Consider the following 25,671-nt stretch of genomic DNA (forward strand, 5'->3'; position numbering starts at 1 on the left):
AATAAAACTCCCATAATGCATTTGGGCCCCTGATCATCCCAGACAAATCAAAAAGTTCTTCATTATAAATGCACTGCAAATAATTTTTTAAAACCTTTTTTTAAGTAAATGTATTGTGTCACAATGTACTTTACAATACTGTAATACTGAAGCTCCAGTGGTGTTCCAGGTTTTTGTTAATTTCTAGTTAGAATTTTGCAAAAGAGACAAATTTTTGTGGCCCAAAAGGCACAGATTTATTTGACCCAACCTCATCAATCCTGACTGCCATTTTTAGTCAAAATTTTTAAGACACATATACAGTAAGTCGAAATATGAACATTCAGTGAGAGGAACGCTGCGTGGGAACTGTACACACAATCATTAACCAACACCACTTGCACATTACAGGAGCTTGTCTGGGAGTGATTGCCACTTTTCCGATACATTTCCATCATGGCACTAGTGTACTGAGAAAACGAGCACTAGTAAAATACTGGGATAAGTGCATTAGTGTAACAGTGGATTATATAGAGCATTGAAGAACGTTTTTACTGTGTTCTGTTACTTTGCATAATCAAGTCCTGAATTGACTTTTCTAATTTCACAGAAGAGCTTTTGTCTGTCTTTTGCATAGAAAAAGTAAAAATCGGTGTACCACAAGGTTACATCCTAGGACCATTGTTTTTGTTCCCTTTAAATTCTACCCTTGGGCACAATTATTCATACTGTATCGTTATTTGTAATATTTTCAGATTGAACAAACACATGACACTGTTTTTTATCATTAAAAACAAAAAAGTCTGTGAATGCAACTTTATTGTGCAAATTTATAACAAAAACAGCATTTAGGACACATAAAACTATATATGGTATAGATTAGAAAAACAAAATTAGCATATTTACATGCGTATGTTGTTTAAATGAAGAAGCTGAGGGAAAAATGTTAATATGTATATCTCCATGAGTCAGCCCATCCGATGTGTTTAAAAACAAGTTGTAAAACAGAAACCCGACTTCCCACAGAAGCAGTCACGCTGATATTTCCAGCTTGTTTCTAGTAAATATGGCCAGTGAGATTCTGTATGAATCAGCAATGCAATCACGAGCCTCAAACCATCCTGATCGGAATTTTTATTAAAATTTACACATCATTCCATAAAAATTTAAAAAACGTGAACATACAAAAGTCAACTTATTTCTTACAAAAATAGAAATTAAAATTATTTTAGCATGGACAGTAAATGTCATATTGCTATATGTTTGGTTATAACTTGAAAGAAAGGTCTAGTAGCTTTATTCATGAGAAAGTCATATTGATAAAAAAAACTCGACGTTTAATTTTGCTAAATATTTTATCGAACCGAATCAAAATACACTAATAAATACATCAATGTTTTAAAGTCTTTTTTTTAAATAAATTTTGAATACATAAATTAGAATGACACCCTGTAGAATAAGAGCTATTGTTCATTAAAGCTATAATTTATGCATTTTATTGAAATTATAATAACCAATTAACATTTACTGTACTGCATGAAACTGAAATACTTGTACAAGTACAGTCTGTTGTCCTAAATAAAATAGAAGCATGAAAACTACCGCTGTAGGCTTATGATGTGGTTTCCATAAGTTTTAAAGCTACACTACATCCTGGAGGTCTGGAAACTAAAACACATACTCAATGTTTTTTTATGATTAGTGACATAATATAATAACAGAGTTGTAATGGAATTAAGAAGAAATTGAAATTTGCTCACTAAACCCATAAAGTTTCTTACTACAAGGGGCGTTCAAGTCTAACTGGGACTTGTGATGACATTTCTGGTAAATGAAGGCGTAAACATGTTTGATGTTTACAGAAAACGGTATGGAGACTCTTAGTCGCAGTAAAACGTTTTTTTTTTTTTGTGTGAATGGTACAAAAGTTTTAAAGAAGGCCATATGATCCTGGCTCTGGTGGCTTAGAGACCACTGCACTCATTCATGTGAAGGTTCAGTGAGTAGAACGCCTGATACTTGAAAATCGATGAATAACTTGTGGAAGTAAGAGATGCATCTGTGTGTTTAAACTGTACACACAATAATTCACCATCACCACTTGCACATTACAGTAACCCGGCTGGGAGTTATAGCCACGTCCCCAATACAGTCCTGACATCACTCCCAACCACTTCCACATATTTGGGCCATTAAAGGAGTTCCTGGGAGGCCAGGGGTTCAGATGTGAATCAGACAGGCTGTCTAATCATCTCTGACGTCCTGAGAAAACTTTCTACCTTGATGGTGTCCAAGCACTAGTGAAATATGTGTTTTAATATGTGTAAAAAAATATATTTTTTAACAAAACATTATGCTTGTATGTTAACATTTTTACTTGGTATATGTTTTAATAACAGTGTATGTGTGTAATGTGTCTGGCAGACACTCATTTCCTAAAACTGACAAAAATGTTTAATGAATGTTTGTTTTAATTTCAATTAGTACGAGTCAGATTAGCTTTTTCTTTAACCAAAGAAAGTGTATGTATGTGTATGTGTGTGTGTGTGTGTGTGTGTACGACACTGTAAAAACATGCAGGGTTACCCTGCATGTGTAAAGTTTATTAGAGGTCCACTATCGGCGCTGAGGATGAGCGTACACGTCGTTGGCCCGTGTTGCCGGGTTGAGAGGCTGCAAACACAAAGCAACATAAAAATAGCATTAATGATCTGATCTAATTCAGTTACTGTAAGTTACACGACATAGTGCCGATGTGAAACTCTTTATAGCAGAAGCAATAAATGGTAAAATGCAAAAATTTTGTGACAGATTTGATGATGACAAAAGAACAAAGGATGCGTTTGAAGTTTGTTTTGTTGTTGCTGCATTGTGAAATATGAGATGCCTGTGTTACTTTTATATAGGAAATAACTTCATTCCACAAACTGAATAAAGAACACTTCGATAAACATCTACTGAGAGACGGTTCCACTGATGGGGGCACAGATGGGCTACAGTCAGAAACAGGGAAGACAGAAAGGAAGGACGAGACATTTAAAAGAGAAGGAGAATGAAAGAAAGTAGTTAGAGGGAGAGAAATAGAGAAGTGAACAGAGAAACAAAGAAAGCCATTAGAAAGAAGGAAAGAAACAAAGAAATAAAAGTCAATAGAAAAAGAGAAAAAAACAACTTATAAGAGATATGGAGAAACAAATAAAAAAAGAAGCAATGTAAGAATGACAGAAATAAATAAATAAATAAGATACCATTAGATGCATGCATACAGAAAAAAAGAAAGTAAAAGAAACACGTAAAGAAAGAATTGAAGAGAAACACAGAGAGAAAAATTGAGTTAAAGAGGAGGAGAAGGTAAGGTAGAGAAGGGGGCGTTATAGTGTGTATCTGCACGGGCCGCTTCTCCCTTATTGATTATTCAAAATCATTTAAAAACGTAATTTAAAGGAATTTTAAAGTTATAAGCTTTAAATATGTTAACAAGGTTAAACAAAGTCAGTCAAAGGCGGTTCAAAAAATTTAGTTTATTTGGATATAAAAATGTACTAGAGGCACACACACACACACACACACACACACACACACACACACACACACACACACACACACACACACACACACACACTTTACCTGATAGTCAGGGTCAGGAGGTGTAGGTCCTCTTGCTTGGCCTCGTGCTTGACGTGCTTGTGTTGCTGTGAAACAGAAAAAAAAATATTGATGTGCTTATTTATTTGTGTGTGTGTGTGTATGTGTGTGTGTGTGTGTGCACATTACCTCTTTGAGGAGCAGCAGTTTCTGCCTTTCTCCGAGCACAAAAGTAGACCATGAGCGCGATCCCAGCTGTGATCAGAACGTCTCCAAATACCATCGCCATCGCCACGCTCATGTCCATATCAACACACCCCTTACACACTGAAAGAGAGAGTTTCATTTACTTTGGATTCTCATTGAACAACATATAACCTAATGAATGTTAAGTTATATATATTATATGCATTAATCTGTTTGTGTTACATAATAATACAAGTGTAAATTGTTCCATCCTGTGTTTATCTAGTGATGTCCTGCGATGTTACACAAACATTTGTTTTTAATTTGCTTTAATTAAAGTTGTTGTGTGATACATTTTTTCATAAACTGTTTTGAGTCGCTGTATGACTTTAAACCTTGTCTCTATATAGCTTCCATTAGATTATATAATTATCACCCATGAGTGTGCTTTAAAAGGGAGTGCTGTACTGCTGAATATACTCGGGCTGTGTGCTCGTGCCTACTACCGTATCACAGCCGCGAAATATCCCGCAGTTCGGCGCAACCTAGAGTGTGATATTGCTTTTATACAACAGTGTCACAAACAACATTTATTTTTAACAGGTTATGATTTGTTTCATCATTTAACCAGTTATTTAACCCACACATATCTGTGTGTTCAATGGAAAGCTACAGTATATGTAGGGTGTTCCAGACACCAAGTAGTGCCCTTAATCAGGGGTTAGAGACGGATTTGGGATTCAGCCTTGTGGTAAACGCTAGTTAAATAAAAGAACACGGATGGTTCAGAGGCAATTCCGAATGACTTATAAGCAATTACTAAGGAGTCAAGTGTTGATTAAGATGACATAATGACTGGTGTAGAATGTGGGTTTTGGCAGGCAGCGGCTCTGTACAGACCTGCAGTACTTTGACACGGCCAACTAACTGACAGAATTTTTTCCTTAATTCTCTTAATGGCTTTTGATCTGTTAGATAATATGAACAACTAGCTTTAAACACCTTAAGGCATTATTGTCCAGGTACTTATTAGATTATGAATTAGCAGTACATGGTCTAAATTGTGGTCGTTTTGCTAAACACAACAAACACTTGACTTTAACTTTAAGTGATGTTGCGCTGAAAGATAATGCTTTGAATATTTCACATACAGTAATTTAATAATAATCAAATGTTTAATAGCTCAAATATATGTTTCTGTCAAAATAAAAAATAATTTTATAATAATTTTGAATTGTACTTACCCTTGGCTTTGATGTAGAAGTGATATTTTGTGTTTTCATCTTCAGTGCAGTGGTACAATCCCCCATCTTTGTTGTCATCGTAATCAATTAGGGTCAAAGATGTTCCAACATCCGGTTTGATATCCTTATTTTTGTACCATTTCACTTTTTCCGGGTCGGTTGCAGTAATTGGACAGGTCAGTGTGACTGTAGTATCTGAAAAACTCACAGATCCTGAATTTAAAAAGTCAGAACACACACAGAACAATTCCGTCAGTCAGGATGTTTCATGTTTATATATGAAAAACCCTAGATAATTTTTCCTCCCCATCACATGACTGATCTCTAGTGAAAGGAAATGCTTAACTTTCATCTTAAATAAATCCTTAAAGCCTTGAATCCTTCATTTAATTTTCAGATCCTCTGAATAAAACAATTTAAGGTTTTAATGTAAAACTCCACAAACATAAAGGGTTTTTAGTTTTTAGGAGACTGAGAATCCAAATTTTTCATACAAACGTGGGAAACTTTTATGAAAGTTTTAAAATTCCTATAATTAAATTTCACTTAAAAAAAATGCTGCAAAATCCATGTTTTATGAGAGATATAGAAAAACAAGCAACTTGAAAAAGAGGGGAACTTGTGGTGATATCTAGAAGCAAATATTATGTATTAATATGAATGTTTTGATTAATATCTATTAAGAAAGTTTTTAAAAATGCTATTATGCCGTAAAGGTTAAATTTACTTAAAAGCCAACTTTAAGTTTGGTAGACCACATTTCAGTTTTACATCAAAATGAAAAATTTCTTAACATTAAACAATGAAATTTCATTATTTTTTTCACTCATTACAAAAAATATCAAAAGCATCAAGCATCAATTTAAAAATGCATGAAATCTAAAAGTAAGAATGATGAATAGGATTTTTCTTTTTACCAGCTTCCCCAGAGACACCGATAATGGCGACTGCGAGGAAGAAAAAGACGTAGCTCAGTCGACGTCCGCTCATTTTGTGGGTCCTTTCCATTCTTGTAGCTTCAAAAAATCAAATACTGTATTTATCTTATTAAGTCTCAACCATAAATGTAAAAGGATGACTTTTAAAAGGAAATAAGATCTTAAACTAACTCACTAACTCCTGTTAATATTACTGTAGCTGACTACTACTGTCTGCTGTATCTCTCTCTCTCTCTCTCTATCTCTTTCTCATTCTTTTCCTGTTACAATTTTACAGGAAGTAGAAACCATCAGAAGCTCACGGTTCCTCCTGCACCTGTCGCACCATCATGTTGTTCGCCAGACTTTCAGTTTTTTTTTAAAAGATTAAAATAAAATAAAAAATCAGAGGGTGGTAGAACATCATTATTCTGATTGGTCAGAAGGTTCTGAATTAATGTAAATAATAGTTGTTCTATAATTAGAGCTTTTATTGCAGTTTATTGGTAACATGAAAAGCAGGAGAGAATGCAGAGCGTGTGCTGAGGAAACGTCTGATTATAGCTGCTATAATGTAAGTGAGAACAGGAACTAACATGTACAGCAAACTTAAACTCAGCTATAAATGAATAAAAAGTGCATGCTTTTTTAATAAATAAAGAACTGTAATAATTGGAAATTTAATGTGGTATAAGAGGAATAAAACACTCTGCTGTTACTGAAGAGTAATCAGGGTTACTTCACCCCGTTGTTGTCGTTAATGTAAAATCATGATATGAAGTTTTACTTTTTTTTCTTTTCTTTTTTCGGAGGGGGATTGTGTGTAACACAACTGAGAAAAGCAATCAATATAGAAATCAATCAAAAACAATAAATATTTTGTTTTATGGGTTATTCTGTGAGATGTGTTTTTACCAGACAGTGTTAGATTTTAAATATACGTACAATGCAGAAATCATTTTGAAAAATTATATTTTTACTATGTTTCTTTTCATATGGTTATTTTAGGAACATTCAGCACAGAGCCATTGTTTATCCTTTCATCTTTTAATCCTTTGACTCTTTTGGCTTACCACATGACCCTCTGGCTCCATCAGGTGGAGATCTCTCTCACTCCACTTTTGATTATAATGCAACAGAAAAGTTTTACTAACATTTTAATTAATATTTTGTTTGTTGCAGTATACATTTATTTTTGACTCCACTGGCTGAATAAATACTACATGCAACAAATTATTTCAACTGCTTCAGGATTTCTGTGGCAAATTACAATTAATGAGAAATTTTTACCTTACTTTTAATTTCATCAACTGTTACTTTTCCTGGCAAAAGGTTTTGTGCTGCAACTTTAACCTTTTCTTGCTATTTTGTATATGAGCTCAACACAAAAATGTTCATTAGTTTAAACAAAAATCAACTCAAATACATTAACAGGAAAGTTAAAATCCAATTACAATAAAAATGCTGTAGGAGCATTTTATAATAATAAATAATGGGAGTTTCATAATAATAAGTGTTTTACATTTATCCAAAAGGGGCTGGTATCCAGGATTTTATGTAATTTGTAAAGTATAATGTAATGTAACAAATCAGATCATTTAAATTATATCAAATTATCCTGAGCAATAACCAAACACAACACATGTAAATAGCAATGTTTATTTGCAGGTGGTTAAGCCTACTTTAATATTATTTTTGTCCTTTTTTTATTAGAAAAAATATCTGGGTTATTCAATTTAGGTCAGTATTTGATTTTAGGTTGACTTTTTTATTTATTATATTTTTTTTTACTGAATCCAGTTTATTGAACTGAAAAGTATTTTTGTATTATATATTAACATATTTAAATTAAGGACAGAATGTTCACTCAAATGAAATATATAAGGTTAATCAAAATAAATAATTCTAAAAATTGTTTAGTTTGTTTAGGTTTCTAATTGTTTATGTTTATGTTAAACTAATTAAATAGAATTAAGTACATTTAAACTTAATTTATTTGAGTAAAAGTACATAATTACATAAAGACATACAGGGCCAAAATCCTTTTTTTGAGAGAAAATAAATATTTCTAGTAATCTAAGTCTGAACACAACCTCCGATAATAATAATTTTATCTTTTTCTAAAAGAACTTGCACATGCCTTCTAGAACAATGCACGCTTCCTGATTATTTTACCAGATACAACAACGGATAAAAAGCACTCCTTCACCTTTGGCCTAATTGGCTTATCTAAGGGTTTTAAATAGCAGCATATGTCAAGGGATGCGTTTTTAAACCTTACACTTAATTACTTATTATCTATTGCTGATATAAAATAATCTCAGTTGGATTAATTTTTTTAATGAAAGCAATGTACTAATTTAAACACAGCAGTTACAGGGGCTCAGTAAACGGATGGTGTAAATACATTGCATACTGCTATGTCCAGTTCGCTCTCATGTGGATGAAAATGCTTTGTCTTTGTCACAGTGGTAGTGTCATATCAGATCACATGAAATAATGATTCAAAAAATACTTTGGGATTTTTATTGGGTTCTGCATTATGGCTGTTCTTGAATACGGTATTATTTGTTGTACTATATTTGTAAGGCCCTTCCCTTGACTTATTGCAGTGTATTAATGCCACACTACACCTAATTTAAACTCTAGCCTTCTAAATTGTAAAATGACAAGATCAGACTGACTGATTCCCACAAGGTTAACACACTTAGATATTCCAGTATTTTTAAAGACAATTAACTGGTTTCCACAAGGCTAAAACTTAGATAGGTATTAGGTTTTTCACTAACTATTATTAACTTAAGCAAAATAAATATATGGGTAGAGAACTATAACTAATAAACAAAATATTTTACACATTTATTAACAATATACTAAGTGATTATTGATTGGTCCATATACAGTAGTTTTATATATTCCATAATGCTGTAATACACAATTGTGTCCTTTGTTAGAGGACTCACTTGCATACAGCGTATTTGTAGAATTGGTCATGTAGCCATCCCAGATGAAAGGAAGTCACTGTATTTAGCACTTTGGGTTCACGAATTTTGTTTATGTTTATGTTTCCATGGACATTTTAATGGGGAAAAGTTATTACAAAATCACCACATTTTAAAAACATTTTTAAAAGTTGAAAGCAATAAAAATAATTAATGGTGGCTCAGTGGTAGGTGTTTCGTCTGCTATGCGAAAGGCCCAGGTTTGATTTCCAGCCAGTGCCCGAACCCCAGCAACTGGATGCAGTGCCGGTCCCAAGCCTGGATAAAATGGGAGGGTTGCGTCAGGAAGAGCATCCGGCGTAAAACCTGTGCCAAGTTGTAGTGCGGACTGGGTATTCCACTGTGGCGACCCCTTGCCGGGAGCAGCTGAAAGACCAACAAAAATAATGTTAATTTAATACGAGAGTTACGTTTACAGTATGTTCTGTACAAATACGTCCACTTCCTTTAGCATTCTTGTCAAAGCCACGCCTCCAAAACATGAACACGCACATGCTGCCTAGGCTAGAATACAAATATACAAATTCTAGTAAAAGTTTTTTAAAGGAGCTTCCTTAATTGACAGGTGAATATGGATTTCTTTTTTCAGTTTTTATTTATTTATTTATTTATTTATGTTTAAGCAGATATTTTATTAAAGCTAATAAAATTTTACAAATCGCTGAACCCACCTTTAATGTTAAACTTGAGTGAGTCCTCGAGCGCTGCATTAAAGTATTAACTCACACAGCATGAAATGAACACTGTGTGTTGACTTAAAGCTTATATTAAATTAATGCATCTAATGTTGACTTAACTACAGCAATACTTCATTGTCAGATTAATAACGTTTAGAACACATTGCAGTGTTAGCTTCTTTGCTTCTTTGCTCTGGACGTGTTCATTCAGGACCGGGAGATTTTGCCCTGAGTGTTAGAGTAATCCAGAGCAGCGTACACAGTGTAGGCACGTACTGTACAAAACATAATGCACGAGGGAGGGAGGGAGGGACTGAAGGAGGGAGGGAGAGACAGGGCTTCCTACCGTTATAAACAGCTGTGTTAGTCTGAGTGTTAAAGCAGGAGGCTGGCGGAGATCGGGAAACCGTAAGAGGAGATCCTTCTTGGAGTAAACAAGAGTGGGAAGCAATTTCCAAACTTTTTCCACATGTGTCTCAAATGGGTCCTTCACTTCCTCCTCTTCCCCTTGGTGTTGCTCTTCATGTCAGGTGAGGAGATGAGGGAAAAAAACAAGTTTCTCTGTGTTTTTATAAGTTTTAACAGATATTTATGCAAGTTAAGTGTGTTTAGATTGGCGTTAATACTCCATATCAGGGCTGTGCAAAAACAGGAAATTACAACATACTCACAATTATAAAATTAATTTTACCATGGAATAAAATATTACCGTGTTATTGTTGGGCATACAGTATTAGAAATCAAACTATCATCTATACCTTAATTAGTTATATTGTATATTTATAAGAATTAGGACTTATTTACAACTTGGTGCATTTCTGTAGCTTCTTCTGATTGTTCTGCAAGTTTAGTTAATGTTGTTTAGGATCTTCTTAAATTGTGTAGCAAAATCGACTCAGGATCTCGTATCAGGGTTCTGGTTTTAGTTTTTTTGTTCTTTTAAATTCAGGTGATTTGATAACTTTCTTTAAATACTTTGGAAAGTTGGTTAAACTTGGGTGCTTTATGACAGTGGTGCTTTGAGATGTGACCTTGGTGTGGATGGATTGCAGCTAGTTTCTCAACTTTGCTTCCTATATTTCTGGACCTTCTTTGAAGTGTGTTGCCAGGTTGGTTTTGGTTTTCTTGGTCCCAGTATTTTAAAACCTTGTTTTAGATGCTTTCCAGGTTTGGTTCTGGTGTGTTTGGTGGTTGGTTTAAGCAGTTTGGTGCATGTAGGTTGGGAGCTTCCATCAGGATGTGGTTCTTGGAATCTTCAGGGAAATTTATTCAGATTTTTATCCTTTTGATTTATGTATTGGGGTCTTAAGGTTCTACAACCCAAAGTCTAAGTGTGATGAGAGCTCGAGTTAGGTTCATGCTCCACACTAGCTAGGTCAGATCTCATAAAAAATATAAGAAACTCAGTTAAAGGTTAATTTTTTAAAGAATAATCTTTCAAATTGCACATGGCTCAGGCCCCTCAAAGCAAACAGTAAAATAATCAAGAATTTAGTATATAAGACTCAAATGTTACAGCACAGAAGAAATAAAATAGGATTGGATACTGTTTAGAAATCAGAGAGCTGAAACCTTCATAAACACATCACAGAACATGGGCTAATATAGGAATTATTAAACTAAACAATATTTTATGTAAGTCAGATTTTGAGACAATGCATTGAGGTTATAATGACTTTCCCGTATATTTGTGCGTCGAGGCAGTGCCGCATTGTCTAGAGGTTTCCTGTGTTTCCTGCGAGTGATTAAACATTGTCTGGGCTTACGTGCTTCCACACCGCTTCAATGCTCCAAACTACTGTAGTTCTTGCTTCTACCCCCCCACATTAATACCATCGAAATAGTCATACGGTTATGAAGTTGTCATGAAATAATAATCTACAGTAAGATCCTCAGGGTCACACAGAAGGTTGGAATGAGGAACTGTAAAGCGCGGAGGAATTCTGGAAATTTGGTTTGGAATTCTGGATGCCTTCTGCTTTGTGCTCTACAACCAGATCACACCAGGAAAGGAAACAGGAAGGTTGTGAGTGCAGTGACTTTCTCACAAATGAAAAACAAAATGAAACAGGTGAGTTTTTGTAGGAATTCAGTAGAAAGAATGATGTCTTTGGAACAGGGATTAGTTGATTAGTTAGTAGCTCAGGTGTGTCAGTAATTGGGTGAGGTATTATAATTTGGGTCTTCAAATTCAAGGAGCTTGGCTGTGATGCATGGGAACTTTAAATGAGATGTTTTGGTTTGTTGGAAATGTTTGTGTTGTTTCTTGGGAGCGAGTGCGACTGTATCTTTTGCGAGCTCACCTGGAAAGTAAAACACTAGATTGGGTACCGATCATCTTGACAGAGAAGCTGGAAATCTGGACCCCCGCGTTGAGAAACCTTTAGTCTTACCTCCAGCTGTCTCTGACTTAAAGGAAATCTATAAAGCTCTTTTGCCCTAGATAGGAAGCACGAAATACATCAAGCACTTTTCTTAGGTCTTTGCTCACTAGTTTGCTCCATTTATAACAGTTTAAACAAAACAAATAAAATGTTACCTTTGCACAATGTAAATTATTTCAGAATTTACATTTATTGCTCTTGCGCACCCTTCTGAATTTTGTCCAGTTGTGATTACTTCTGATCCTGTGTGAACTGTACTGTATGTATTCTGACCTGAGCCTCGACTGTTCCAACAGATCATCTAACAAACTTCACTTGAGGTACTAAAATGATGCTGTATGTATTTTCATGACATTGTTAAGAACTTGGGTGGCTTTGTGGTTAGCACTGTCGCCTTGCACCTCCAGGTTTCAGGGTCTGTGTCTGTGAAGTTTGTATGTTCTCCCTGTGCTTGGTGGGTTTCCTCCGGGTACTCCGGTCTCCTCCGAAAGACCTGCAGATTAGGCTAATTGGAGTCCCAAAATTCCTCTTAGTGTAACAGTGTATGAACGCATGTGAGTGTGTGTATATTTGTGCCCTGTGATGGATTGGCACTCTGTCCAGGATGTACCCCACCTCGTCTCCTGGGATAGGCTCCAGGTCCCCGGCAACCCTGTATACAGGATAAAGGGAAATAGACAATAAGCGAGTCAGTAAGAACAAGCAGTTTTAGCCGTTGTTCTCATTAGTGATTTTTTTGGTTAATGTTTAAGCCACACTAGTGTTTGTAGTCTACAAAAGTTGTTCATCTCCATTAAATTCTCTTTTCTTTAATAACATTTTAAAAGTCAGTGTAACACATAATCTAGTTTGTACTAGTGTACCTTGTCATATACCACATTCACCAAGCAGGACTACATGAGCAAGTGGAAATCCTCTTTGAGTGATACACGTCATCCTGCCAGCGCTATGTCCAGGTCGGCCACTGGGTAATTGGATTAAAAGCGATCATGCAAGCAGCGCAGATCATGTAAGGAAGAATTAGGCAGCGGGTGTAGCATAAAACAAACAAACTCACTTTCACACGTCACAGATTTGCACACATTTCAGGATCATACAGGAAAGTACATGTTAAAGCAATACGTTTGGGATCAAAGACTCAGCTTAAAACGATGCAAATCAGTTATTGACTTGGAAATTAATAATAATAAAGCATACAGGTTTTATTTCTTTATCGCAATTACAGATTACTCGGTAAGCCAATTAAATATGCATTATGACCAGATCAAAGGTGTATTTCAGGACTTTGTGAAAATCAGTAAGTTCCTTACAGTGATAGAGAGAAATGACCTGTCAATCTATTGTGTAAAAATCCGAACAAGCCATAAGAACTTTGTGAGGACCAAAGAAAACATCCAAAGGTCCTCACTAAGATGGAAAAGTTTTTATCTGAAAAAAACTAAATTTACCAAAATATCTTTCTTAGGACCAAAAAGTACCCCAAAGGTCCTCACAACGCTACAATAGTGTCAAAAGTCATCTCAATCATCAGGTCCTCACAAAATTACAGTGTTTTTGAAGCTTTTGTTTTAAAGCAAAATATTTCCTTTTATTTATTAAACAAATATTTAATTTATTAAATGTTTTCCTTTTTGTTCTTTTTTTATGTTTATTTTTAGGATTAGTTTATAAACATAGTGCTAATTGGTCCAGTATTTTGCACGGTCCTCATTAGGACAAAGAAATGTGTGTACTGTATGTGTGTGTGTTGTGTGTACTGTATGTGTGTACTGTATGTGTGTATGTTGTGTGTTTTTGGCCCTGCAAGGCATTAAAAGTTTTCATAGTTTATCCTATCTTACCTCATACACACGTTTTAACATGTCTTGAAATTCACCTTATCCACGTGCATGCCAACACACACACACACACACACACACATTTCATTTTTGTAAGGGCCTCCCATTGAAATAATAATGAGTGTAGCTATTTAAAGTTATGTCTACACCTAAACCGCGCCCTTAATGCAACTTTAGCCACCATAAGGGAATATTTTGACTAGTAAAAGCTGCATGTTGTGTAGAAACATTACTCATATTGTAAGGGGCGAGTGCCTTATGAGGACCTCGTACACTGTATACTGTAGAGAGACGATGAAGGTATGCAAGCAAGTGCTGGCCTGTTACTCTCTGTATCTGTGTGTGTGTGTGTGTGTGTGTGTGTGTGTGTGTGTGTGCGTGCATGTATATTTAATAGAACAATAGCTATGCACTAACACTCTTATTGTGTTACTATTTCAGGCTTTAAACAGGAAATAACTACTGCACAGTACTTTCTCTCTCTCTCAGCAATAAAAGTCACATTCAGTTACAGTATATGTTTGCTTACTTACTTACACACACACACACACACACACACACACATACACACATGCCTTAAGCATATCAGGTTAAAATCTAATGTAGGTTAATGAGGTATCATTTTATTCTTAGTGTACTTACTGTGAAACACAATACACTACGAAAGTGTTGTTGCTTCAAGAGGAAAACGTGTCACACTGAAAAGCGAAACCTTCACCTTACAGCTCAGATGTTGACTTCATGCCCGTTTCTGTAAATTCCTAGCAGCCATTTTGTAATTCAATTCAATTCAATTCAATTTTATTTGTATAGCGCTTTTAGCAATTTTCATTGCCGCAAAGCAGCTTTACACAGTCAAAAGAATTATTTGGGTTTGTATGAAATGTGAATTTGTATGAATCAAAATGGTCAGTTTGTCCCTGGTGAGCAAGCCGAGGGCGACAGTGGCAAGGAAAAACTCCCTGAGATGGTAATAGGAAGAAACCTTGAGAGGAACCAGACTCAACAGGGAACCCATCCTCATTTGGGTGAAACAGAAAGCAGTAAATGATCTGCATTATTACAGTGTGTAGGGTGGGAGGCAGTTCAGCTATAATAGCTGATGTTAATTGATGTTAATATGGAGTCCAGGTAGTTATTGAAGACCCAGGTAGACTTGTAAGAAGTTCCAGTCATGAACTATCGAACTGTCAAGTCCCCAGAGAAACAGTTGCCAACCCCAGTCAAGGCCAGAACCATTTTCTAGATAGAGAGAATCATTCCCAGACACCAGACGCATCCCAGAGAGACACACGGGGCATCCATGTGACGAGATCTTCAGCCAGAAGCGGGGCACCAGGATGGGTCAGACAGGTCCGGAGGGCAGAGGGAGTCTGGATCACTGGCAGCTCAGGAACGACATGTGTAGCTCGACAGAGAGAGAGAGAGAAAGAGTGAAAGGGGGGACAGGAGGAGAGAGGAAAAAGAAAGAGGGGGGGAAGAGAAGAAGAGGAGAGATGGCAAGTTAGGTATGGTCACAGTCACACAATGTATAATGTGAATGTATATTAACTGTAGAGTGCAAGCAGAGACTCCGGCAGAACTAACTATGACAGCATAACTAAAAGGGAGAGCCAGAAGGAAACACAAACATGAGGGCTTCCTGACATGTAAAGCAAACAATCACCTCACCGTCAGCAAACCTGAGTGATCAATGAGAGTGAGGAAGACAGCATCCAAACATACCAGTTCACCATAATACTCTACGTCCATGAGTCCCCCAGATCTGCTCCTTTACCTATGGCAAATCTATTTATAAAAATGCTTGGCTAAATAAATAGGTTTTTAGCCTGGACTTAAACACTGAGACTGTGTCTGAGTCCCGAACACTATTTGGAAGACTATTCCATAACTTTGGGGCTTTGTAAGAAAAAGCTCTGCCCCCAGCTGTATTTTTCATAATACGCTGTACTGACAAGCAGCCTGCATCCTTTGATCGAAGTAGGCGTGGCGGATTGTAAGACACTAGCAGTTCGCTCAGGTACTGCGGGGCGAGACCATTTAATGCTTTATATGTCAAGAGTAGTATTTTAAAATCAATGCGAAATTTCACAGGGAGCCAATGGAGTGAAGATAAGATAGGGGTGATGTGCTCATATCTTCTGGTTCTGGTGAGGACTCTCGCTGCTGCATTCTGGACTAGCTGAAGCTTATTTATGCATCTAGCTGAACAACCAGACAGTAAGGCATTACAATAGTCCAACCTAGAGGTGATAAAAGCATGAACTAGTTTTTCTGCGTCGTTTAGCGACAATAAATTTCTTATTCTGGCAATATTTCTGAGGTGAAAGAATGCTATCCTGGTAATATTATCTACATGTGCTTCAAATGAAAGGCTGGAATCTATAATCACACCAAGGTCTTTCACTGTTGCATTTGATGGAACAGAAAGGCCATCTAAAGTTACGGTGTGATCTAAAATTTTACTCCTAGCTGTATGCGGTCCTATGACTAGAACTTCTGTCTTATCCGGATTTAGCAGAAGGAAGTTAATTAGCATCCAATTTCTTATGTCCTGCACACATTGCTCAATTTTAGTAAGCTGTTTTTTCTCATCAGGTTTTGCTGAGACATATAACTGTGTATCGTCAGCATAACAATGAAAACTAATACCATGCTTACGGATTATGTTGCCCAGAGGAAGCATGTAAAGGGAAAAAAGCAGTGGACCTAAAACTGAACCCTGCGGAACGCCAAACTCCACTAGAGAACATGCAGAATAATCACCATTTAAGTCTACATACTGATAACGATGGGTCAGATAGGATCTGAGCCAGGAGAGGGCTGTACCCTTAATTCCCACTACATTTTCTAATCTGTGAAGAAGAATAGCGTGATCAACAGTGTCAAAAGCTGCACTGAGGTCAAGTAATACAAGCATAGTTACACAACCCTGATCAGAGGCCAATAGAATGTCATTTACTACTTTAACGAGCGCTGTCTCTGTACTGTGATGAGGCCTAAAACCTGACTGATACAGTTCATGTATGCCATTTCTATGTATATATGAGCATAGCTGCTCCGCTACTATCTTTTCCAGGATCTTAGAGATAAAGGGGAGGTTTGATATTGGTCTGTAACTGGACAGCTGACAGCTTTTTATTTAAAAATCAATAAATCTTACTTGCCTTATGTATGATGATGTGTACATTATTATAGTCCTTGTAAACATCCATTCTTTTACCAGGCATTTTTAATCCTCTCATAAACGGATGAAATCTTTATGAATTATTTACATTAAGCAGTGCGATGTGAGATGAAAATCCCGCTTAAAGCACCCTGGCAGTTTATTTCCTGTCAAAATGAACTGAGTGTTTTACATAATTTATTTATGGTCTAAACGCAATTGCCAGTTTATTAGCTCATCTACCCGCTATCCATAAATAACACTTATTAAAATCCTGCACTTAGTAGCCGGTGCATTTTGTTTTTTTGTTTTTTTCCTCCTTCTATATACAGTACAGTACGCAGCTCTGACGGTTTATTAATCTCTTGCTACAGTACAGTAGGTGTACCTAATAAACCGGCAGCTCAGTCTGTATGTTTATACGCTTTATTTATGGGTTTTATGGCTGTTCTTGACCTTCCGGTGTTACGCGGAGGTGATGTATGGAGGCAGTTTATGAAAAACGACTTCATAAATAAACACGCAGGACAGAATAGACGTCTCTTATTCCACCGAGGAAAGACCATCCTGCTTTTCTATATAAAGCCTAACCCCTGCGCTCGCGTTCATCGTCTCTCGCTTGTGGGCGTGTCTTATCTCTAGTTCACTGGCGGTTGCCATGGTTTCACCGCTAGCACCAGGCTATTGCGAGATGTCTATATACTCTAGCTATGAGACGCTTATAATATCATTCGATTCATGACTAAAAATAAAATTATAGAGGAAAACTGCTTTATAAGGCATTGTTGTATTTGTGGCAAAATTACTAAATAAAAACTATCAGCTTTTAGCCACAAGACTGACATTCATACAAGGAACCAAACACCAATAATGTAGTAAAAAAAAGTTTTCGTAAAGCAAAACTTTGTTGAACTTTGCAGCCTTTGCTTTAGTAGTTTTGTAAAATGCTTGTTTCTGATTGGTTGTTTGGCATTTTTTTTTCTCACCTTGTACTAGACGAATGTAGGGAAACTGTATTTACGTTACAGACTCATACAGCTAAATTTGCTAACACCGTAAACACAACTAAACTTTACTTGTGTTGTTAGTTAAAAAAAAAACAACAAAAACAAAAAAAGAATGTTTAAGGACAATTGAACAAATTAAAAGAGTGTTTTTAAAATGTCTCTGGTTCAAATTCAAAACAATGCCAAAAAGAAGGAAATATGAAGAGAAACAAGGTAAAAAAAATACATATATTTATATATTGAATGCATAAAATCTGACATATTTATTGTAGTAAATTAATTTTATATTTTATTACTTTCAGGAAATGTTCATAACATTTAATATAACCATAACATAACCAAAATAGAGCAAAATGTTCCAGGTCAAAAGTAAGAAGGAAGTGACGTAGCCACGGCAACAATCACACAAATAAACATGAGTTTTACTGTATAACTGTTTATGAACATTTATGAGCGGAGTAAACAACTAAAACAATGAAATGTAACATTTGACAAAAACAAGCGAGTAACACGACTCACCTGAAACTGGAGCAATGTGTTTGCGGTTAACCTATAATTATTACTTTACTACAATAAATATGTCAAATTTCACTGTTTATGTTGTTTCGCTTCAAACTCTCTCTTTTTTGTCAGTTTTGAATTTGCCAATTAATCAATCAGAAACCAGCATTAATTCTATTTATAGAATAAAGTTTAGGTTAAGTTTAGCCTAACGCAAATGAGAAGTAAAGCTCTTTGTTCTTTTTTTGCCTGACAGTCAATTAAGCTTTATACAGTATAAGTTACAGTAGCCTAACGTATACGGCTAGCATACCTAACGTATGCCTGTACCTTCCAGATGATAAAGATAACCGCGTGACAGCTAACAGAGGCTAAAGTTAGCTTTAATTAGCATGACAGAAATTTAGCACTTAGCATAACAAAACTAGTAAAATGTTACGAGCATACTTGCACGTTTTAAGGTTAAATCCGCTCGTTCATGTCGTCCTCTCAGATGAAGTCACGTCGAGACGACGCGCTTCACGTGCAAATTAATAAAATCTCAAACATTATTTACTGGAAATGCTTGCTTTTACTTATGATGGAAATTTATAATGCGACGATGGCTTGGACGCTTGCCTGTAAAAGCAGTTATTTTTTAATCCTCAGGGGTAAACACACACACTTGCACGCACACACACACACACACACACACACACACACACACACACACACACACACACTCAGAACTGTAGGACAGTGATGGATGATGTGCTTCAGCTTCTTTTCTCCTGAACTGGGTTGGAACAGTTTGCTTGTACTGCAAGTTGATGCATAAGCTTCTGTGTGTGTGTGTGTGTGTGTGTATTTCTCATAGACGCAAACAATTAGGTCGACTTTTTTGGATAAAAAAAACAACAATTAATCAGCAAACCAACAGCCTAAAGCCGCAACAATAAACATTACAAATTAATGTTTTTGTTTGTTTGTTTGTTTTTATTTTATGATAAAATTAACTGTTTCTATTTCATAAAATTAAAAACAAAAATATAATTGAATCATGTGCTGGTTATACGCTCTCACTTTAATAAACACGGCCCTCCGTTGTCCCATGGGCTTTGTGTGCGAAAATAAAAACTGGACGTTCCCACAAATTTTTTTGGTCCGTCCCGCGGGATTTCAGTCCTGATGCAGGCGTACACACACACACACACACACACACACACACACACACACACACACACTAACACACACAAACACCATATACAGTAAATCTCGAGCAGGAGTCTGTATCTCATCCAACAGGGCATGATTTTGCTTTTATACACTCATTTATTAAATGAATTCCTGCAAGACTTTTTTATATTCTGCATCATAAATCGAGAAGTTGTTTCTTAAAGTGTTGTTTCGCTTGCATTCAAACTGGCCGGTCTCTGAACACTAAACTGAATGCTTTCTGTTAGGGTTATACAAACTCTCATGTTTCACTAAAGTACTATGACATCATAAAACACAAGAGCCAATCATGTAACTGTATGCAAATACAGACCCCATGATGTCATCCTACCAGAGTCTTCTTCTTCTTTATTGTGTAGTTTCTGTTTTTAAATACTCTGATTAATTACATTTTTTTTTGCAGGACAGCACGGGGCGCTTGCGATGCAGGTGTACACGTCGGGTCGCGTGCAGGCGGTAAACGGCACGGACGTCCGGTTGAAGTGCACATTCCAGAGCACGCACCCAATCAAAAGTAAAAGTCTCACCATCTCCTGGACCTTCAGGCCGTTGCGGCACGGCACTGAGGAGACCGTAGGTTGCACTGCTTCTTCATAATTCCAACAAACACTGTCTGAGTACTCGGATACTTACACAATCGCCATTCTGTCTGTAAAGAACACGCGATGTCTGCCATCTTTTCACCTCGCTCCATTCTCTCAATTATTTTCACTTTTGTCTCCATCATTATTGTTCAGCGCTTCTTAGCAGTACCAGCTTCCTGGCAGCTGCTTTTACGCTCACTTCCAGACATCCTGGGGTGCATGCTGCACGCACACCGGACATGATTTAATTTTTATAATTGAACATGCACAAATGCATGTTCGTATCTTTAAAAGTTTGTAACTCAAATGTTCGTATGTAGAGGACTGTATCTTTAGGTATGTACATGTTATACCTACTGCAGCCACCAGAGGGCTCCTGAGGTTCGGGTGAGTGCAAGACGCCACCCAAGAGGGAGTGCATCCTCCTCTGATCAGCACATCATGAACTGCAAATGTGTGTGTGTGTGTGTGTGTGTGTGTGTGTTAAAGGCATGGAGCTTTAGAATAAGTGCAGAAGCATTATCTCGTTATCTGATTACAGTATATGATATTATCTGACATGTGAGTGTGTTAGATCACTGGGGTGTGGGTGCACCATGGATGTACAGATCAAGAAAAGCTTCTAGATGGAAAAAAAGAATCCCAAGAAGATAAAACTAAAATAAAACAAAGTATAGATGCACAATACATTAATATGAATTACACACTGGTGTGTAATTACAGTATGTATTGTCTTACAAGTGTACAAACTTTTGCACTCAAATCTATAAGCATTTCAGCAATTCTCTGATTTCTGAATTCTGATTGGTCAGACAGTGATTATAGTTTTTTTTTCTTTTCTTTTCCTAACAGCAGTGGTGGTCCAAATCACAGGTGTATGTTAATGCGCTTGTTAAAATGGTTATTGTTTCTATGGCAACTACATTACAGTGTTGATGTTTCACAGAGTGGTCTATAGTGAGATGCATGTTTAGGTTTTTAGAGAAGGAGTCTCCAGTGCCAGGAACAGGAGAACAGGAATTGACTATTAAACGGATAATAAAAAATAATAAATAAATGAAAATAACATTCTTTATAATAATTATGTAATAATAAAAAACATTCTGTAGTGTTAAGGGAATACACTCGCATCATATCAGCATTACGTAGAAGTTCTAAAGGTAAACTAAGTCTTTAAAAAATATATATATATATGTTTTTTTATAAAATAATTTGTAATCATTTTCAAATATAATAAAATAAACAACTAAAATCAGTAACTTATTTTCAAAAGTTTTGGCACCCTAATTGGTTACAATTAAGCATACTGTAATTATTTATACTAAAATCCTAAAATAAAGAAGGAGAAATAATTTTAATAATAAAAAAAATTGTGTTTAAAGGTAAACAATAAATTATAATTTTTTTGTGGTACCAGAAGGGTTAATAATTTTTTACCATGTAAGTTGAGTTCCTGTTCCACGCTGACTCATTTGAGCTTTTCATGCATTAAATACCGCGTAACAAACACGTGTAAGGACTCGTTTAAGTCCTTAGACGCCTTAATGGGTCGCAATTTAGCAAATTAACTAGAGCATTTCAGCGGAGACGTGAAGCGCTCGCAAGAACAAAACCACTGACTGAGGCTCGTTGCAGTGATATTTAGCCCATTGCCTTTTCCCCCACACAACTCTATATCTGACTCATATTTCCTGTGTGTACGTGTTGTGAAGTGTGTGTGTGTGTCAGTTTTTGAAAACAGTTCTATATCAAACTTTCAGAACACAAAACAGCTTGTAAGTATTTAAGGGTTTAACTTTTTTGTAAAGTGTTTTATTTGACTACAACAATCACTTAACATTGAAATAGAGAAATAAATGTAGAACATTTTAGGATTTTATAATAAGAGAAATTTGTGTAAATGTTTTTTTTTTAAATATCAGTTTGTAATTCCTTAAATAACTTTGATTAAATTCATAAAATGTTTCATTTGATGTGAAAATAATTTAACACTGAAATAGGACAAACAAAAAAAAATTAAAAAAAATTAAAAAAGAATTTTATAACTAAAAATGTAAAATTAAAAAGTTTATATTTTAAGCAATTATTTATCTTTATTTATTGTAAGATAATCAATAGACCGTAATGTAAAAGTTCCATCATACTTTTATTTAGTTACAATTATATGCAATAAATACAAAATAGAAAGAAAATGAAGGTTTGGAAGTTGAAAAAAAAAAAGAAAAAGAAAAATGACAATCTTATTAGTTTGTTAGAAAAGCTGACATCATCTCAGAGAATTTTACTGTAAACCAGTCTATGTTTAATGTTGATATCATATACAGCCTTAACAAGAATTTCATTAAATGTGAATGACGAAAAAATGTCAATATGGATCAATCTGTGTATTGTTGTGCATGTGACAAATAAAAATATAAATTTGAAATGGCCATCCTATGCTCATATTTCTACACTGAACCCTTTTTCAAAGGTATTTTACTTTCACGAGAAGGAGTTTCCTCCGAGCGTGGGACGTTTCCAGGAAAAGGTGGAGTTCAAGGGAGACATTTTTTCAAGTGATGCCTCCATCCTGGTCAGGGACGTGATGTTCAGCTACAATGGGACGTTCAGCTGCCAGGTGAAGAACCCGCCTGACGTCCATGGGAACGTTGGAGAGGTCCAGCTACAGGTTGTCACTTCAGGTGAGATGCTCATCATTCTGGTTCTCATAATTCATCCTGTTCTCATGTCATCATCCTAGTTCTCATAAACATCTTCACTTTCTTTTCCAGCTCCTTTCTCTGAGATTGTTATTCTTGCTGTGGGCATCGGGGGCGCCGTACTGATGGCTGTCTTCATCTTGGCCATCTGCGTGTCCATACGCCGGTGTCGGAAACTGAAAAGGATGGAACAAAAAAGGCTCCAATTAGAACGTAAAGACCTTGTGGTGTGGTGAGAGACGGAGAGACGAATGGGATGGAGGAAAGAAAACGAATGTAACGATGGAGGAAAAAAAAGCACGTGATAAGCAAATCTGCACTTCCTGTCCAGCGCCCCTGTCTGGCTCGGATGTACCGTATGCACTCTTATGGACGCTAAACGCATTCTGCCTGGAAAAAACACCATGTGTATTTCCTATATATTTTTCTATATACAACTTGCTGTATACTCATATTAATCTGATAATATAAACCTCATAAACTGCTGTTTTTTTTAATATTTTATTTACTGTCTCAGCAAGCACACTTGACATCTTTACAAGCTTATATGCACACTGTATAGCTCGTTTTTATACTAGCTACTTAAGCAAAGCAGAAACTGGAGTGATGCATCACAAAACGCATTTAAGTTAAAGAATATGTTTTTTAAATGTTCCAATTCTATTCATTAAGCAAATATTCCTAGCAACCAATAGGTTGGAAATTCCTTGAGAATTAACTTGAGAAAGGATTTTTTTAACCTCTCAAAGTCATAATTATGTTTTTGATGTGAATGAACCTTCATTAATAACGAAGTGATAATTAAAATTGTCTTTAAAGAGCGACTCCTTAGCGTGCATTTTACTCAGTGTAAATTGTCCTATACTGCAGCTCGGCCTCCGCAGTGCCTCGGCTACCATAAACACGCCCCTTTATTGGGTGCCATTACTTTTGTCCTAGTCGAATGCCTAGTCTTATTTGTCTTATTCCTCTTTGAAACAGTGTGTTTTTAAGCTGTTAATTTGAAGGAACTGAGTTTGACAATATGTTCATTAAATTGATGCGGAACTGAAATAAATAAGTGCTTTAAACTCGACAGCGTAACAGAATCCAGAAAAGAGGAGACAAGTGTTTTATCAAACTAAATAATATTTATGAACACAGCATATTTTTTTCCGTGTAAATGCTCCTGAGAATGATTTTCAAACAGATTTATTCATAGCAAGCTGAATAATAAATGAGGCTCAGCGTTTACAGTAATAAAGCAAGCGTACTGTATGTGTGTGTTGGTCTGTTCACCATAATGCTCCGTCTGTTTTTTTTTCTTTTTGTAAGCTGATCTGCGGGTTAATCTATTTGCTAAAATGCTAGTTTTGTGGATTACATTGTTTATTCCGTGGGTTAACCTGTTACCTGCAATGCTAATTTGTGGGTTAACCTGTTTACCATTATGCATGTGGGTAACTTGTTTTTTTTGTAATGTTAGTTTGTGGGTTAAAGAGCTCAAAGGGAATTTGAATAGATAAATTGTATTAACCTGTTTTCTGTAATGCTGATCTGTGGGTTGACCTGTTTGTATAATGCAAGTTTTTGGGTGAACCTGTTTACCAAAATGCTAGTTCGAGGGATATCATGTTAACCGTAATGCTAGTTCGAGGGTTACCCTGTTTAGCATAACACTAGTTTGAGGGTTTACCTGTTTAGCATAACGCTTGTTTGAGGGTTAACCTGTTTAGCATAACGCTAGTTTGAGGGTTAACCTGTTTAGCATAACGCTGGTTTCAGGGTTAACCTGTTTAGCATAACACTGGTTTCAGGGTTAACCTGTTTAGCATAACACTGGTTTCAGGGTTAACCTGTTTAGCATAACGCTGGATTGAGGGTTAACCTGTTTAGCATAACGCTAGTTTGAGGGTTTACCTGTTTAGCATAACACTGGTTTTAGGGTTAACCTGTTTAGCATAACGCTAGTTTGAGGGTTAACCTGTTTAGCATAACACTGGTTTCAGGGTTAACCTGTTTAGCATAACGCTAGTTTGAGGGTTAACCTGTTTAGCATAACGCTAGTTTGAGGGTTAACCTGTTTAGCATAACACTGGTTTCAGGGATAACCTGTTTAGCATAACACTGGTTTGAGGGTTAACCTGTTTATAAATTATTAAATTAGGTGAACGCAGTAAGAACTTTTACTCGTCTGTTGACCTGACAGGGACACAGATAGGAATTAGTATCATTTTGACCCCACTCCCGCTACGTTCTTTAATACTTCTTGGATGCAGTGAAAATTTTATGGTCTTCGTTGCAGTGTAACAGGGCATTAGTGACTTAGTGTCTGTGTATGTGTGTGTGTTTGTGTGTGTGTGCCTTATGTTGCAGCTTTATATTAGACTTTATATAGTGTATGAGCACTTCCTTCCTTTTTGTTTTCACATTTTTAATCTTTTGTTTAATTCCAGCCACTGTGTGAGAACACCACACTGCACACTTCCACCCCTGGAAGCCTCCCTTCTAGACATCGTGCTGTTTTTAATCACTTTTTTGGCAAGCGAAATCAAAAGGATGTTTTTTCTCCTCCCGTTATCCTGCTTAGACAGGAAAAACAAAGCTATTACTTTGTCTTTACTTTAGATTTCTTCATTTCATTTATTTTGTGAGTTTGCGTAATTGATGTGCTGCTTCACTTCCGCAGTGTTTTCATTTTGGCTGAT

At 36.0% G+C, this 25,671-nt stretch overlaps 2 protein-coding genes across 2 annotated transcripts; one reads left to right on the top strand and one right to left on the bottom strand.

The window, feature by feature from the left end:
* Nucleotides 1-781: 781 nt before the first annotated feature.
* On the bottom strand, nucleotides 782-6,171 carry LOC128532776 (T-cell surface glycoprotein CD3 epsilon chain-like). Its single transcript, XM_053506890.1, has 5 exons — nucleotides 5,912-6,171; nucleotides 4,995-5,207; nucleotides 3,754-3,891; nucleotides 3,607-3,671; nucleotides 782-2,652 (listed from the first exon to the last, which is right to left on the bottom strand). Exons 1-5 carry the CDS (start codon nucleotides 6,000-6,002, stop codon nucleotides 2,596-2,598), a joined length of 564 nt encoding a protein of 187 aa, XP_053362865.1. The 5' UTR covers nucleotides 6,003-6,171; the 3' UTR covers nucleotides 782-2,595.
* Nucleotides 6,172-9,951: 3,780 nt separating this feature from the next.
* On the top strand, nucleotides 9,952-23,808 carry LOC128532615 (myelin protein zero-like protein 2). The gene is made up of 4 exons (XM_053506684.1): nucleotides 9,952-10,120; nucleotides 20,105-20,274; nucleotides 22,756-22,966; nucleotides 23,057-23,808. The coding sequence occupies exons 1-4, from the start codon at nucleotides 10,060-10,062 to the stop codon at nucleotides 23,218-23,220; spliced, it is 606 nt and encodes a 201-aa protein (XP_053362659.1). The 5' UTR covers nucleotides 9,952-10,059; the 3' UTR covers nucleotides 23,221-23,808.
* The last annotated feature ends 1,863 nt before the right edge of the window (nucleotides 23,809-25,671 follow it).

Source organism: Clarias gariepinus, chromosome 11 (genome assembly GCF_024256425.1).
Source record: "Clarias gariepinus isolate MV-2021 ecotype Netherlands chromosome 11, CGAR_prim_01v2, whole genome shotgun sequence".
In the NCBI taxonomy this organism is placed as follows: Eukaryota; Metazoa; Chordata; class Actinopteri; order Siluriformes; family Clariidae; genus Clarias; species Clarias gariepinus.

Bases quoted from the DNA above. Each gene is read 5' to 3' on its own strand.
- LOC128532776 (XM_053506890.1), bottom strand. From the start codon at position 6,002: ATGGAAAGGACCCACAAAATGAGCGGACGTCGACTGAGCTACGTCTTT. The intron at 3,892-4,994 runs GTAAGTACAATT...TCTCTCTTTCAG, and splicing joins CTTCTACATCAAAGCCAAGG to TGTGTAAGGGGTGTGTTGAT. The intron at 2,653-3,606 runs GTAAAGTGTGTG...TTGTGTTTGCAG, and splicing joins CTCCTGACCCTGACTATCAG to CCTCTCAACCCGGCAACACG.
- LOC128532615 (XM_053506684.1), top strand. From the start codon at position 10,060: ATGTGTCTCAAATGGGTCCTTCACTTCCTCCTCTTCCCCTTGGTGTTG. The intron at 10,121-20,104 runs GTGAGGAGATGA...TTTTTTTTGCAG, and splicing joins GGTGTTGCTCTTCATGTCAG to GACAGCACGGGGCGCTTGCG. The intron at 20,275-22,755 runs GTAGGTTGCACT...CCTTTTTCAAAG, and splicing joins GGCACGGCACTGAGGAGACC to GTATTTTACTTTCACGAGAA.